The sequence below is a fragment of the Ambystoma mexicanum genome, chromosome 10, assembly GCF_040938575.1.
Source record: "Ambystoma mexicanum isolate Mex_15411 chromosome 10, UKY_AmexF1_1, whole genome shotgun sequence".
Classification (NCBI taxonomy): Eukaryota; Metazoa; Chordata; class Amphibia; order Caudata; family Ambystomatidae; genus Ambystoma; species Ambystoma mexicanum.
The window spans coordinates 1,490,738,511-1,490,754,561 of NC_090932.1; the positions used below are offsets into that span (position 1 = coordinate 1,490,738,511).

General features: G+C 43.1%; 1 protein-coding gene across 16 annotated transcripts in view; it reads right to left on the bottom strand.

Annotated features, from left to right (window-relative positions):
* Nucleotides 1-16,051, bottom strand: part of CLIP1 (CAP-Gly domain containing linker protein 1) — a 1,286,645-nt gene that overhangs the window by 687,018 nt on the left and 583,576 nt on the right. For 8 of the 16 annotated variants that reach the window (XM_069619603.1, XM_069619606.1, XM_069619604.1 and 5 more), the window contains 3 exons: nt 8,376-8,402; nt 5,794-6,738; nt 2,646-2,762 (listed from right to left, as the gene is read on the bottom strand). In XM_069619603.1, the coding sequence (XP_069475704.1) occupies nt 2,646-2,762; nt 5,794-6,738; nt 8,376-8,402 (1,089 nt within the window). The remainder of the gene's footprint in view (nt 1-2,645; nt 2,763-5,793; nt 6,739-8,375; nt 8,403-16,051) is intronic. The other 8 variants (XM_069619608.1, XM_069619605.1, XM_069619618.1 and 5 more) reach the window with 4 other exon arrangements.

Sequence of the window (16,051 nt, forward strand, 5' to 3'; positions counted from 1 at the left end):
GTAAGGATATTTGGCATGGTACAGCACAGAGTACAGCACTACTGCACAGGTAGCAAACAGCACAGAGTACAGCACTACTGCACAGGTAGCAAACAGCACAGAGTACAGCACTACTGCACAGGTAGCAAACAGCACAGAGTACAGCACTACTGCACAAGTAGCACATTTTTTTTGCAGCACCACCACAAGGGTGCGGTGCATTGCTATATGGGTTACCAGATTAACAAGGAAAGACAGGCTATTCAGTCAAAAACGATTTTAACATATAAGATGCAAATCTATTTTTACAGTTAAAAGCACACGTGCTCATTTAAAAATGCACACTATTTTTCACCTGAAATGCCTATGGTGCGAGAGACACATTTGAAAATTAACAGCTAACCTATTAACCATTAACCTGACTAATAAAACCTTATTTAACATAACCCACTAATGAAATGTGTTCTCCACTGCAGAATTAGGCATACTCTGAAAACCATTTAAATGTGTGTGCAGATTTTTTTTCTTCTATTCTTTGTCTGCTGCTCCGTGTTTTTGTGCACAGTAACTGCAGGAAGAAGGAAGTCAGATTTGCAACAATTGCAAATGTATAAGCGAAGCTATTGTTGAGAGTAGGAGGATGAGAGATGATGGATTTCATTGGGACACGTCATACAGAGGGCTGAGATGAAAGTTTTAGTGGGCAGTAACGGAAAAAAAGAGAGGCAGACATTTTCTGCACTACTGGGGAGAAGACCTGGCTGTGGGACTCCTGACTGAATGCAGATCCCTGCATCCTGCTACAGTCAAGATTTGGCAGTCGAGAGTGGGGAGAGCTGAAAGAAAAACCTTTCCACTGGCTGAGGCGTTCCTATCTGCAAAAGCTGAGAATTCCAGGCAATGACCCCGGTTTGAGAAGGGAAGGCGATCCTTTAACTGGGGTTAATCTTCAAGGGAGCTACATTCACAAAGAGAACAGCTGAAGAAAACTCAGATAAGGTAATTACATAAGCGTGGGAGCCGTGTGTGTGCACGAAAATATGCAGTCAGTGTAGGAAAGGGGATTCCTGTGCGTGTCTTAATCAAGTGCTAATGTTGCAATTTGAGTTCTGTTCTCCGCCACTCTCTTTGCAGTGTGTCACAGACAATGCTTTGACTGTACCATTTTATTTCTGTAAAGAATGAGATCGTGTTTAAATACAACTTTTATAATACAGAAAAATATTTGAAAACAGACGGGTGATGTTTATTGTTTACCATTACAATGCTGATGATGTGGGGAGATTTTTAAACAGTGCAATGGTCATTTTAAGACAGATGTGTGCATGTCAGAATCAGTATGAATAATTGTGAGTGACTGTAGCATAGCTTGTTGGAGGTACATGAGCCAACGGGAAGAGAGACTCTCTGAACATAGCTCCCTACCGTATATAAGGTAGTGGAAATTACCACAAGACTACCACATATAGCTCTCTGTCGTAAATAAGTCAGTGAGTTCGCCCATGGTGGCACACCAACACTATCACTGGAAAATGTGGTATTCCTAGAATGCAGGTCTGAGGTCTCTCTAGTGATCACACGAAAAATCTAAGCAAAGATAAGGGATTCTGGACATTGGGGCCACAAATAAAACAAGGGAATTATGCTCACCAAAATACCACCAACCACGTATACCAAATATGCAGGTCTGGGTGCTGAAATAATGCATGTCCATTGTATTATTGTTGCACATGGCCAAATCTGAATACAAAGAGTGATTATTGCTAAGTTATTTTTCGGCGGTAATAAAATACCGTCAGGCCCCAAATCTCCACAAAATACCCTACAGGTATCATAGAATATCTACTGATTGGATTAATTCAACCTTTTTATTTTGGCTAATGTTAAATTATGCTGCATTGTCGTTATGTAATAGATTATTTAAACAAAAAAAAAGAAACTGTCACATCCAACTTGTTTGGATCCCAGAGGTAATGATTGTTTTTAGAGTTATTTAGGACTGTTGATTCTTTGACGTAAACAGGGGCAGAAACGTTAATTTGAAGAAGCTGCTGTGGTTTCGCATAGACTAGAGAGTGCTTACAGACAATGTCATAAAGTGATCTGATTGCAGACTTGTATTACATCAAAAGACACTCATTTTTCTCTTCTAGACAACATACAGGCCCGTTCTGAATCCAACCACCAGAGAAGGTTTAAAAATAAATGTGAATATACTGAGTTCATGTTGCAAAATCTGCATTATTTTCAGGGATCTTAATCAGGTGAAAAAGGTCCAGTGACAGCATCAAAATAATCTGTCTTGTTTGGAGTCATTTTAAGGGCAGTGAGTATGGAATTAACCTATGTGAATCTGGCACACTTTTGGGGATAGGAGAAAAAAATATCACTTTACTTCATGTACTGTAACAAAGATCACCATTCTCTCCAAAAGGATTGATGATCCTTGTGCTCCTTGATTGGTGAACAATGAAGGCTTGCTTCTACGGTGGAAAAATGATAATTTGTTGGCACCAAACAAATAAAAGTCCTTAATGAAAAATATTTACAGGTAGATGAGGGTAGTTAAAACTGGTAGGATATATATTATTAATGTATGGGCAAACAAGTAAAGCATACATAAAGGATGGTAGGTACTTGTCAGACAAAACAAAACAATTACTTACTAAGCTCTGCAATTCTTTTTCCAATGAATCTTTGATTTGACTCACAGCTTCCAGATTTTTCTCAATGTTTGCAAGTTTTTCATCGCGCCCCTGAACTTCTATGGCTAGGTCACTGGCCTAATAAGGATGATTACATAATGTGAAAGTAAATAAATACAACAATTACACAGACCACTTACATAAAAACAAAAATGTCAACAAATGTGAAAATAAAAAAACAATCAAGCATGCCTCATTTTAAATCTGTCATGTATAAGTTTCAGATTTGTCAATAAAGAGATTCAATGAATGTTGATATGACTTTATTAAAGCACTAACATCTAAATGTGTGGCTTTAATAGTTATACGTGAATTATACTGTTACTGCAACACTTGGAAGTGATAATGTTGGCTCTCATTGAGCATATCAATAATATGAGAGTTCAGTAAAGTGCCAACCATGCCATAAACTGTTAAGCATTTGCCCAGTAACTGCCATCCAGTGGGCTATAATAATGATAGTCTTAAGTGGATAAATAGTGGGTATTGATGGCCTTTTGGGACTTGAAGATTTCCAGAATGGCATCTAAGAAGTATAGTGATTGTCCTTCATATAGAGTTGCAACAGAGTTAAATACCAGGAATGTAATCTGAAACTAATGAGATTGCAAAGATGTTGCATGCAATTTTCTTAAACAGAAATGCATTATGTCTGATTTAATTTTAAACACAATCAATTATAGCAATACTGCATTGTAGGCATGCAAGCATCCTCAGGACTTATTTCCACATAGGAGCTGCAATGTTTCCATAACACCCTCTAGAAACGGTGTGCACAAATACAGTAGCAAAAAAAGGGGTTACATCATAAAAGTCAGCGATCAGAAAAACGTTGCAATAGCAAGAGAAGGGGAGGGGTGGTCAGGTATACTACTATATAAGAAGGAGAGGTGGAGAGTGGGGAAATGAGCAGTGGAAGGAGTAAGTCACACCAATGAACAGGATTTTGGTGCAAGAGTCCAACCAAGGGAAGGGGTCACATTATGTGGTTAGAGGGATGGAAAGCGGATTAGCAAAAACAAGACGGCTCAGTGAGTTTGGGAAGGGACTATTAGTAGAAAGAAAGCACTGTCAATGAGGAAGACATGGAGTAATAAGCCAATTAAAGTGTTGGGATAAAGGATGAGAATCAGTTAAAGAGCGAGTCTAAGCATGATGGGTGAAAAGTGAACAAAAAAGAAGCATAGAACAGTCAGACACTTGGGGTTCAGTGTTAAAAGGTCTGAATGCCACCCTTTTTCAGCAATGAATTGAAGAAGTCTAAGCTCCCAGGAAGAGGGGGCGTAACTCAGTAGATTAGCTTGAGATATCTGATGACGGCTAAAAAAAAAAAAAAAAAAGAAAAAGGCAAGTGGACTGTCAAGAAACAGAAGGCGGCTGCTAGCATTGATAGAAAAATGAAGGGACAAAAGTTACATCTAAGGAAAAAGAAGATATTTTAATGTTAGAGCCTAGGATAACAGCAGGACATTTCAGTTATAAAAATTAGATATCTCCCCATGAACGGAAGAGAAGGAATGAGACACTGGTGTCTAATGATACTGGAGGGGAGTAAGAAATGTCAGAAATGACAACATTGTAATTGTAATTGGTTATTTAAAACGTGCTTAATATCCAGAGGTTTCTAAGTGCGGACCCGGGGATCAAACCTGTGTTGCTCTGCATCGTATTGATTCCAAGGTGAGCGCGTTGCAGGTAAGAGCAAGGAAAGAGAATAGCCAAGGCAAAACAGAGCAAATGTCAGACATCGCAAAGAGTGAAGATGGCCTGGTAAAGCCAATGGGGTTGGGGGAAACGAGGAGACAAGCTAGTAGGAAAGTCAGGCTTGGGTGTGATGGCGGGGTCTACGAGTGGGGACACAGAGAAAGTGAATCAGTCAGGCAGAATGGAAAACTTGAGCAGTTACGCGGAGGGGAGAAAAAGGGACTTGGGGCACTGAGGAAAAGAGCCAATTAGGAGCAGGGTGGAAATAAAGGCAGCCTGTGGTAGGGTTGCATTCCTTGCAAGGTTAACAGGTCACATGGAAAGACGAGCTAAGGAGCCATCTCATAAAGGGGTAAAGAGGAGCTGTCAAGTAAACAGGGGGCATAGAAGCAGTAAGATAGTGAAGAAACGAGAAGCGGTTGAGCATCAGGAGATATTTTTCATGAATGGAGGACAACACAAGTAAAGAAAAAGAAGTCATTAAAAAAGGTACAAATCATCAGGATCAGTTTTTGGCAAGAAACAGGAGAAAGGCAAGGTCATAAGTATGGGACAAAGGGGTCATTAGAAGAGGAGTGATAATAAATCCAGTGCAGTAGGAAGGGTAATATGGAGCAGCAAGATATACCTTTCGGACAACAGCTCAACTACCACATTTTATTAGGTTCTACCATGTCGAATCTTGAGTGTTCTGAATTTCTAAATCAAGCAAAGCAAGTGCCAAGCAAGGATAATCCAAGCTTGGGGCGGTGGGTGGAAGAGTATGGACGTGATTGCAGTAGCTGAATTAAGAGGCAGAGGAGAAGGCCTTTCTGAGCAAACAGTTGATTCAAAGAAGGAGTCGAGCTGATGGGCACAATCAGATCACCAGATGAGTGATGATATATGTAACCAACTGTGTCTCCAAGACCATGACAGCCAATACATTTTGAAATGGCAATAACCTACAAATATTACAAACAAGGCCATTGTACAGTTTTTCATAGATTCGAAAACAGGATTAAAAAAGGGACAGGACATTGCAGCTTAAAGAAGGAAATAAATTTTGCGTATGAAGCAAAATATATTCTGTGAAACGCATGTTTATGTATGAGCAAGGTGCATTTAGGCATATGAATCAGATACTGACAGACTGCCTTGCTGAGTATACATGTGTAGACCATAAGTGAAAGTAAGGGCAGCTCTTTGGAACTACAAAAGCCAAAGTCCTCATTTGCTGACTGTATTGATTAGATAATGTATAATTTTGAACAAAATAAGAAACTTTCTGTTGACCTGAAACATGACTGTAGAAGTAATTAAAGTACAGAAAAGAACAGGTTTTAAATAGGCAAGCCTTTAGTCTAAAGTTTAAATCACATACAAAATGAAATAAAAACATAATACCATGGTGTGATGTACAAACCTTACTATGCTGGACAAGGCTTTCAGTCTCTGCATTCTTTATCTGCATCTCAGCTGCCTGAAGTTGCTCTCTAAGTTTTGCAGTTTCCAAAATGGCTTCCGAATTGGCATTCTGCAATGCATCAAGACTTAAAAGCTTTTCCTCTGTCACTTTGATTTGTTCCCTACAATTATCAATAACTTTAGCTTGTTCTTGGCATGTGCTTTGCAGCGCTTCCAATTCCTTTACCTTTAGCTCAGTGTCCATCATTTTGTTCAGCAGATCTTCCATTTCTATAAGGTGTTGATTTTCTGCTGCCTCAAGGGTAGATTTCAGCTTCTCAAGCTCCTTATCCCTTTCTTCCGTCATCTCTAACAGTTTTGCCTTAAGTGCTTCCATTTCTTTCACATGAGTAGATGTTTCGGCCTCTTGCTTGGCATGTAAACTCTTAATTTCATTCTGGTGTTCGGATGTAAGAGCCTCAAGCCTAGACTTCATGTCAACAAATTCAGCAGCCTGAGCACCAATCCCTTTGGTAAAAGACAACTTCAATTCCTCCATTGATTGTTGATGTGAAGTTATAGCAGATTCCAGCTTTGATTTCCAGAGTTCGGTTACATCAGAATTCTCCTTGTTTGCCTCCTCAAGCTTTGTTTTTAAGGCCTCATTATCTTTTACAATCTTTTCTGCATTGGCTTTCAGAGTCATGATCTCCTGTTTATAAGATTCATCAGATGTGTTAAATTGTCCCTTCATTAAAGTAATTTCGTGCTGATGTGCCTTGTTCAAAGCATCAATCTGTTCTTGCAAAGAGTTTATTTCTTGTAACAGCGAGAGAGAAGTATCAACATCCTCAGGTGGTTTATTTGACTCTACTCTCAGTCTAAGGTCCTCTAGTTCCCTTGCTCGTAATGCCAAGTCCTTTTCCAGCTCCATAATACGAGACTTTTCAGATACTGTAGCCACCTAGGAGTCACATGATTTGAGAAACAGATGCATAATGCTTAAAATACATGTTAATGAATAAATCAAGGATATTGAATATCAATTAGTAAACATAACACACAAATCAAAGCTGTTAGGCATGGACATATCACCCAACATCAATCATACTCCACATCAAGGCGAGGGTCAACCATGTGGATCTGCAAAATGCAATATTTTCAGTACGTTAAGAAAACAATAAGCTAAATAACTTAGGCCATAATATTCAGGATACAATGTTCACACATGCAACGTTAATGTGCACCCTATAGTTTAAATGGGAAACATTCTCCTTTCTTCATCCCTGTAGGGCAATCAGAAGCAAACATCACAATTCAAGATTTAAATTGAAAATTAAAATGTACATTGCTTTATGGTGCTTTTTTACTAAGTGAGCTAGGTGCTTTTTTACTCAGTGAGCTACACCAGACAAATTCAGACAGACCAGACAGTTATACAATATAACCTTCCAGTCTATCAAACTTTCTCAAAACCGTTCACAAAGGTAGGCATCCTCCAATGATCCATGCTCTTGGTGACTGTAGAGCTATACGGATCTCCTCTTTAAAACAGACATTGGTTAACAAGATTTTAGACCACCATGTATTGTGAACAGTGTACATCGCAATGGAAAGGAGACAAGAAGGCATATTAAGACAATACTGTTCGAGTCCAGACACAAATATCAGGAATAGAAATGCAGGGTTAACTATGTAAGTGTCCCATTTGCATCATAAAGTACTTACTGTACGAGCGACGTCTACAGTTTAAAAAAATCAGTCACTAAAATAAAACAAAACTTGTATTGGTGGCAAAAAGAAAAAACAATCATCTCATCCTTTAGTTGGAGTCAAATGCTATGGGTTGTTAAGCAGACTAAAATACCTATAGTCTATTAGGTTAACAAACGGTCTGATTGTTATTAATTCTAGATGTGCTAAATGTTATTAGAAGAAATGGTGTTATAAATGTTTAACTAGTGGCCAAGCATTGAAATGTATCTCAATGCAAAAGGATTGAAATGTCAGCTCGCCCACTGTGTCTTTACGTAGCCCACCTATTAAAGAAATAGTTCTATAATGGCTGATCCCTTAAGAGGAATAAGCAAACTTGTATTCACCATTCCAAATGGTCTAAATAACAAAAGAGGCTACTGCCACTTCTTGAGACCTGATCAAAACTGGAAAGAAAAGCAGATACTCAAAAAAAGAAAAAGATCTTAAACAGGTTCTGACATTTTCCAAGGTTAAGGATTATTGACCTAGAGAAAGATATCCACTGGGGAACAGCGGATGTCTTCTTTACACAAAGTCAAACGCCAACAGTACATGCAACATATAATATTAAAATTCAAGAAGCACATCTAAAGGAATCACCAGCCAGGCACATGTAACAGAGGAGCTACATATGCCTCCACTATTAAAAAGGCCAAATATTACAACTTGCCCAGTTGCCCAGCTCAAAACACCATGCGTGTTAAGAATAAAAGTTCCACCTTAAGCAAAGCAACACAGCTATGCTGGAAAACAAATGTAAAGAAACATCTTACCACAGCAATGGATTGTCAAATAACCTCTTAATTCATCAACCAAGAGTAGGGATCTATAGAGGATACATACCTTAACAGAAAGAGGTTTTGATTTTGCCTGCAAACAAAAGAAATATTAACGCCAACTGATTTCAAATTCCAAGAAAATTAGGTGTTGCCATGTTCTGGGCTATTGCTTTTGAGAAATTAATCCTCAATTGAACCGATGTTGAAACAAAGTACCCAAAGATCAATACACCAACCCATTTGTTCATTAAACAGATTATTTCAAAGAACAATAATGCATAGATGAAAAGGGAGACATTACTCACCAGTAGTAATTGCTACTTTAAGGTCAGCGCAATATCTATCTACATGAAACCCCTGATAGACTTGCTCAGAACCCCCAACCGACTATTTCATGCTTATGCTGATGACACAAATGTGCACAGTTCATGACAAGGTCCAAAAAAAGTCAAAGCCTCGGTATGTAACAATGTCCTTAAACTTAACAGTTTCTGGAGAAAAAAAAGAATCGACACCAGAACTGTGCGGAAATATTTACAACACAAAATCAGCTGCTACATTCTGGCATACCCACTAATATCAGACGATTCTATTCTTCTGACCTGAACACCTTCGAACTACAAATACAGAAACCAATGCTTTTCTGACCCATGTCCTCAACCATGAAAACCTCTTTTGTCATTACTTAGATCTGCTCGTATTCTGTTGCCATTCAGATCCAGACAGAAAACTCACCTGCTCACAGTCTTTAGATCGCCCTGGTCATCCTCTGCATCCCAACCTTCCTCCCTGTCCGTTAAGTGCTAATTGCCTACACTATGAATCACATAGCCTGGAGGCAATATGTGTGCTAGATAAATTAAATAATTCCAAATCAAGTCAAACACTGCAACAAAATAAAAGACATGAAGGACGCCATTTAGTTAGCAGACTCCAAAGCTATTGCACTCACTTTAGAAAAGGTCAACATAGCAATCATTAAAGTTATTCACCGTAGTGACCAGAGCACTCATAGTCCATAGTCCCCTTCCCCCATCCTTGTGGGCGTCCCCCAACATGGAGACGGTACCAGAACCTTTGGCAGCAAAAAATTGACCTTCCCCTTTAAATTTAGTAAAGCGCGGGGGCACGGGTGTGGGAATGCCCTGCCGAGGCCCTGCAGTCCGGCACCTCACCTCAGTCCTCTTTGAACACATCGGATGGTTAGATACCTGGCTACACTTTTTTTTGTTTTTTAATTTTCTTACTAAATATTTAAACATACAATACAAACCAAACTTGCAGTGCGTACAATAGCATTTCAATTATACATCACTTGATTGTGTTCACTGCTTCCCCTATCCCACCCCCCGTTACAAGCCCACTTCCTCTAATGCTCTGTACCTTCGTCTTGCGACAGGGTGTTCCTTTCCATGGGTTCCGCTGGGTCTAACAGCAACCCAAATAATTCTGCTATTAATCATTTCCATGCCATCACGGTCTCAGTCTCCTCCTCCCCCCTACATTGCTAGCTTCCTGCCATACCAGTTTCTGCCTCTGCCCATTTCTGCAAATCCTTCCACCATACCTCCACTCTCGGTTTGTGGCATGTTTTCCATCCCATGGCAATTCTTCTCTTTGCGAGTACATATGCCAAGTCTTTTAGTTTGCTCACATGCTTAAGTTTCCGTGGCCTAGGGAACCCCCCCTCCAACAAGCAAGCCCACACTGTATCCACCACGATCTTAATACCTCTTTCTGCTAGCCTGTGTGCCATTTCGCTCCAGAAGCGCTCGATAACTGGGCATGACCAAAACATATGCACCATACCCACATTCTCTTCATCACATTTGGGGCATGCTTGCCGTCCTGCATTTTTAAACCTAGATATCCTCTGGGGTGTCATATACGCTCTGTGCATGATATACAGCTGTATCTGCTTTAGTCTAGCATTCCTCAAAACCTTCCTGTGATACCTTTGGGCTCGTTCCCACATCCCATCATCCATCAGGGCTCCCACTTCCCCTTCCCAGTCTTGTCTCAATTGTACTACTTATTTCCCCACTTTAGACATCACCATCTCGTATATTCTAGATATCTCGTGTCCACCCTCTGCTATGTCATATATTGTGTCTATAGTAACATCTGGTTCTTCCTCCAGCACCGGTTCAGGCCACGCTCCCTTAATTCTCCACACTAGTCTATGGTACGTGATATACTGGCCTGTATGTAGACCAGTTTCCTCCCTCAACACCTCAAAATCTATTATGGTCCCCTCTTGCCACATATCTCCCACGGTCGCTATTCCAACCGGTTCCCAATGGTTTCTGATTATCATCCATAGTTGCTTTTCTCCACCCTCTAGTGCAACCAGTGGTACTTGGGGGGGAACATAGGGACGGGTTCTCCATTATCGGACAGGCCCTGTGCCACATCCTCCATCCAAGTACCATCATCTTGGGGCGCCCTTCCATTTCTGCTTTGGGCAGCCACATAATCTCTCTTAAGTAAAATGGGGCACAATCCTGCCTGAACAACCTGGATTCCGAAGTACTCTCCTCAGAGAGCCATTTGGCCACGTATTGTAGCTGGCCTGCCACATAATAGACTTCATAATTAGGCAGTTTAATACCCCCTCTCTCATAGAAATTCTGTAGCTTCCAGAGGGCCACTCTGTTCCGTGTTCCATGCCACAGGAAGTCCCTACAAATACTGTTCAATCTAGTGAAGAACTTCTTTGGTATCCAGTGCGGGATATTGCCAAAGTAGTGCAGGAGCCTAGGCAGGACCACCATCTTCAACATCGCCCCACGCCCCATCATTGCTAAAGGCAGCTTTACCCAGAACCTCATGCAGTTTTCAATTTTCTTAATGGCTACCTCTGTGTTATACCTATGCTATTCTTCCACCGTATGGTATATATCTATCCCTAGATAGCGAAATGTACTACCCACCCATGGTATCCGTAACACCCGTAGTTGTTTCAGGGGGATCCCTCTATATCTGCCTAATGGGAACATGCTGGACTTCTGAGGGTTCACTGCTATACCAGACATCCCCGCGTATCTTTCCATAACTTTCAAAATGTATTGGAGGTTTTCCTCCGGATGTCGTAGATACAACAGCACATCATCTGCATATAAGGATATTAGATGTCGTTCACCCCCCACCGCAATGCCTATCGTATCATATTGTTGCCTCAAGTAGATCGCCTGGGGTTCCATGGCCAACATATAGAGCATAGGAGAACATGGGCAGCCTTGTCTGGTGCCCCTACGGAGTTGCCACCTTTCCGATATCACTGCTCCAGTTTTAACTCTAGCCAGCGGTTCGCTATATAACATCTTAGCCCACTGTAAATATCCAGGACCCATCCCATAGCCAGCCAGGGCTGCCAGCAGCCATGGCCATTTGACCGAATCAAAGGCTTTTATTGCGTCTAGTGACACTATTGCTAGTTCAACTTCATTCTCGTTCCCATATTCTATAACTCTGTGGAGCCTTCTAAGATTGTTGGATATGTTTCTATTAGGGACACATAGCCTGTCTGATCAAGATGTATTAATTTACCAATGACCCTCCTCAATCTATTTGCCAAAACGCCCGTCAGTATTTTACTGTCTTGATTTAACATTGATAGGGGTCTGTATGAACCACAGCTATGCCCGGGCTTATTTGGTTTGGGTAGCAGTATTATGATCGCTTCTCTCAGTGACTCTGGCAATCTGCCCAGCTCATATGCCTCATTCAGCATATTCAACAGCGGGGGGAGCACCTCTCCTTTAACTGTTTAATAGAATTTACTTGGGAGTCCATCAGCCCCCGGGGTCTTACTAGTGGGCAACTGTCCCACCACCTCCTCTAACTCCTCTAAAGTGTTCGGGGCATCCAGCTCCTCTCTTTCCTCAGCACTAATCTGCGGCAATCCTATGTCCTCCAATGTTTCTGCGCGATTATCCTCCTCATCATCATCTCCATATAGCCGCCCGTAATAGTCTGCAAACTCCTGGTTGACTCCCTCTTGGGTATCAACCACTCTCTTGTTATCGTTCTGATTGTAGGTCTAGGAGTTTCACTCTTATATAGCCATGCCAAAATCCTACCTGGTTTATCTCCTCCCGCATGCGGTCTCTATATATTTTTTTATAGTTGAGGTTACACAGTCTCTCCCAGTGCCCAGCACATTTCTGCTGCAGCCTGAGTATCAGTTCAGTGTCTTCTTTATTGTTATTTCCTCCCTCCAGTGCCCTTTCCAGTTCACTCTCCGATTCCTGCAGGTCAGCCAGGATCCCTCCTTGCAATCCTTTAGATTTTGCTATAGCTACCTCCCTCATCACTACCTTGAAGACCTCCAACAATGTGCCCACCGAGTCCACACTGCCAGTATTTGTCTCAAAAAAGTTAACAATCTCCTCCCTCCTATCCTCCCTAAAAAGGGGGTCTCTCAGCGCCTCTGCTTTGAGGCTCTGAGGCGCCATGTCAGTATCCTCGCCCTCGGGGGACAATATTGCCACCCGAGGATCAAAGGCGAGTGGTCCGAAAGGACTCTCGCTTTGTATTCAACGTACGTGGTCTCTGCCATTATCTCTGGTGTGACAAAGACATTATCTAGCCTTGTATGAAATTGTTTCGGGGCAGAATAGTGTGAATAATGCCTCTCTTGGGGGTGTCGCGCTCTCCATGCATCTTCGTACCCAAAGTTATTCAGCAGTGTCTGCAACGCTTTAGCTGCTGGGGTAGGTCTATCCATTTTTTCCATCTGATCTGTCTACTTTAGGGTTTAACACGCAGTTAAAGTCCCCCCCCCCCATATCACCACACTCCACACACACATGCTGAGGTTATTACACAATGTTTTAAAGTATGCCACTGTATTTTGATTCGGGGCGTACGTATTTACAACACTTATCTCCCTGTTTTCCACCAACCCCCTCATTATAACCATCCTCCCATCCGTCTCAACCAGCGTCTGTAGTAGCTGAAATGGGATGTGTGGCGCCACCCAGTTAATCACTCCCCTGGCATACGCCGAGTATGACAAACCCACCATAGTCCCCTTCCATTTCTTCCCAATCAGCTCCATCTTGTCTCGCGTCAGATGTGTCTCTTGCAGTAGGGCTATACCTACGCAGGTATAGCATAACCTTATTCCTCTTCAAATAATTATTGAGCCCCCTGACATTCCAGGTAACTACTTTAAGGTCCCCCATGGCATGGCAGAATCCCACTTCTCCCTTCTCCTGTATAATCCAAATCCAATTGCTCAACTCGTCTATATAGGCTCGTTTCCAAACTTAAACTCCCCTTAACTATCCACCTTTGCGGAAATACTCTAGGATCTTCTCTCTGTCTTTGTAGTTGAGGATCTTCGCAATTATCGATTGAGGCAGGGCCCCGGGTCGCGGTTTCCTCATAGGGCCCGATGTGCTTGATCTACCGTAAACCCCTGCGAAAGCTTGTCTGCTCCTATTTCCTGCAGGATCATATTCTCCACATAATCCGTGGGATCCTGGCCTTCTTCTCCCTCTGGCAAGCCAACCACACGGATGTTGTTCCATCTCGCCCTCCCTTCCGCTTATTCTGCTCAGTTCTCAAGATTCGCCACCTGCTGCTTTAATATGTGGACCTCCTTTGCATTATTTGTGCCAGTTTCCTTGTTGGTTTTCACCACACTCTCCAGACCACTCGTTCTTTCTGCCAGCGCTCTGACATCTTGCCGCTGCTGGGTGACTTCTATCCCCACTGCGTCTATTTTGTTCTCCAGAGCTGCTCGTAGATCCGCCATTGATATCCACCATTTGGTGCTCAGCTCCGTTATTGCTGCTAGGACCTGATGATTTTCTCCCTTTGGAGTATCGTCCACTGAGGTTGTCGGCGAACTTTGTACCGGGGCGGTGGGAGTTTGCAGCGTCTTAGCAAAGGCCTCAATAGTTGGTTGTTTGATCTTTGTCCTGAGTCCTTTCACCGACATCCTGCAACCCTGAATGCCTGTACAGGGCCGGTCCCTCCGTGTCGTTCAAGTTCTAGTTCCCAATGCTTCTGTGGCGTCACCAAAACAGTCCGGGCCCGGAAGCGTCCCTCCCAGAGGACTACAGCATATGGCAGCCTGCGCCGCGTCCCTACTTCAAGTGGGTTGTGTCCTCCCACGTACCTGCCCTTATAGTTGCAGACAATACCCTCTTCTCGTGTTCCCAGATGTCTCTCGGTGTAGCTACTCCTTCGCCAGCCCCATGCTTCAAGTTAGTGTGGCGCTTAGTGCTATGAGTCCAACATCACGCTTCTGATCTTGCTCCAGCAACCATCAGCGTGTTAGTGCGGATCTTTCTTTATGGCGTGGGTCTCAACTGCTCCTGTGGGTGATGCTATCAGATTGGTTCAGTTCCCCAATGTGTGTTCCCTTACAAGTTAGTAAGGCCGGCTCCTATCTCCCATTGAGGACCAATATGAGCTTCGTCATGTAAGGCATCTGCTCTGTCCAGTATGGCCCTCTGTGCCCCACAGTGATGTAAGCATATATTCTGCGGGCCTTGCTGCCTTCCCACTTGCAGCTCGGTTCAGAACTGTTATTTATTCATGTGCCCCTCTATCTTGTGAGGCGTCAATGCCACATCAGTGACTTGGACCTGTGTCTCCCAGGAAGCTTCTCTTTCCTTCCCTGGATTCCGGTTACCTCATTCTGTGGGCTCCGCTGCAGGGTTCCGTGCCCGCAAGGTACTTTTTCGCCAGCCACAGTGGCCAGCAGTCGTTACTCCCGGTATCCGGCCTCAGTATTATGCCAGCATGCGTTCGTTTAGCTTTGCTGGCTCCTCTTCCCCAGCACGGCTTCCCACACTGCAACGTTGTCCTTCGCGACATGCTGTTCGTGTCTAAACAATACGTCCCCGCGGCACAGCTGCTGCCTCCGCTACAACGTATCATCCAGAGATCACTTTTATGTTATTTCCATGAAAGCAGGGAGTCGCCACATCCACTGGCCTGCCTCCACTTCCAGATACAATTTCCATGCTAGAATGTATCCAGCCAGCTGCGCAGCCCCTCATGTATCTCGCGGCTTCATCAATGTTTGTAACCCTTCCGCCTGTGCGCTCAGACAGTCTCCGGCGCACGGCTACAGTATTGCCGCAATGTTCCAGCCGACTGCAGCGTGACTCTGCGGTGCGCTTTATAAACGCACACTGCTCCGGACACAGGGCCGAACAGGCATCATACCACGGGCCAGCCCTCTGCTTACTTCCCGCAGCCCGGCTCGGTCGCATCCGCGGCAGGGACTCCGGACCCTTTGTTGTCCGCCATTTTGAATATCTTCTTCCTCGCGGAGCCACAAACTGAAAGTTCCAAATCTTGGTGAAGCAGTACTCGATCTTCTTGTCTGTTTCAATAGTTGTGGGGCACACCTTCCGACATACGTGCCTTCATTTATAGTGTAGACAGGTAATTTTTATGCACAGATCTTCAGATCATCGCCGGATCATCAGGAGCAGCTCCAGTAGGGCACGTCCTACTCCATGGCTAGTTAGCCACGTCCCGGATACCTGGCTACACTTATATATATTAGCCCTTGGCATAATAGCAGGGGAAGGTGGGTGGGACATATGGAGGAAAGGGGACTATGGACTATGAGTACTCTAGTCACTACGGTGAGTATCTTAATTACTCATACGTCCCGTCCCCTTTCCTCCATCCTTGTAGGTGATTCCTCCGAACAAGAAACATAGGGTGGAGCTGTGATAACCTGCCTCATAACTAGGATGAAGCCAAATG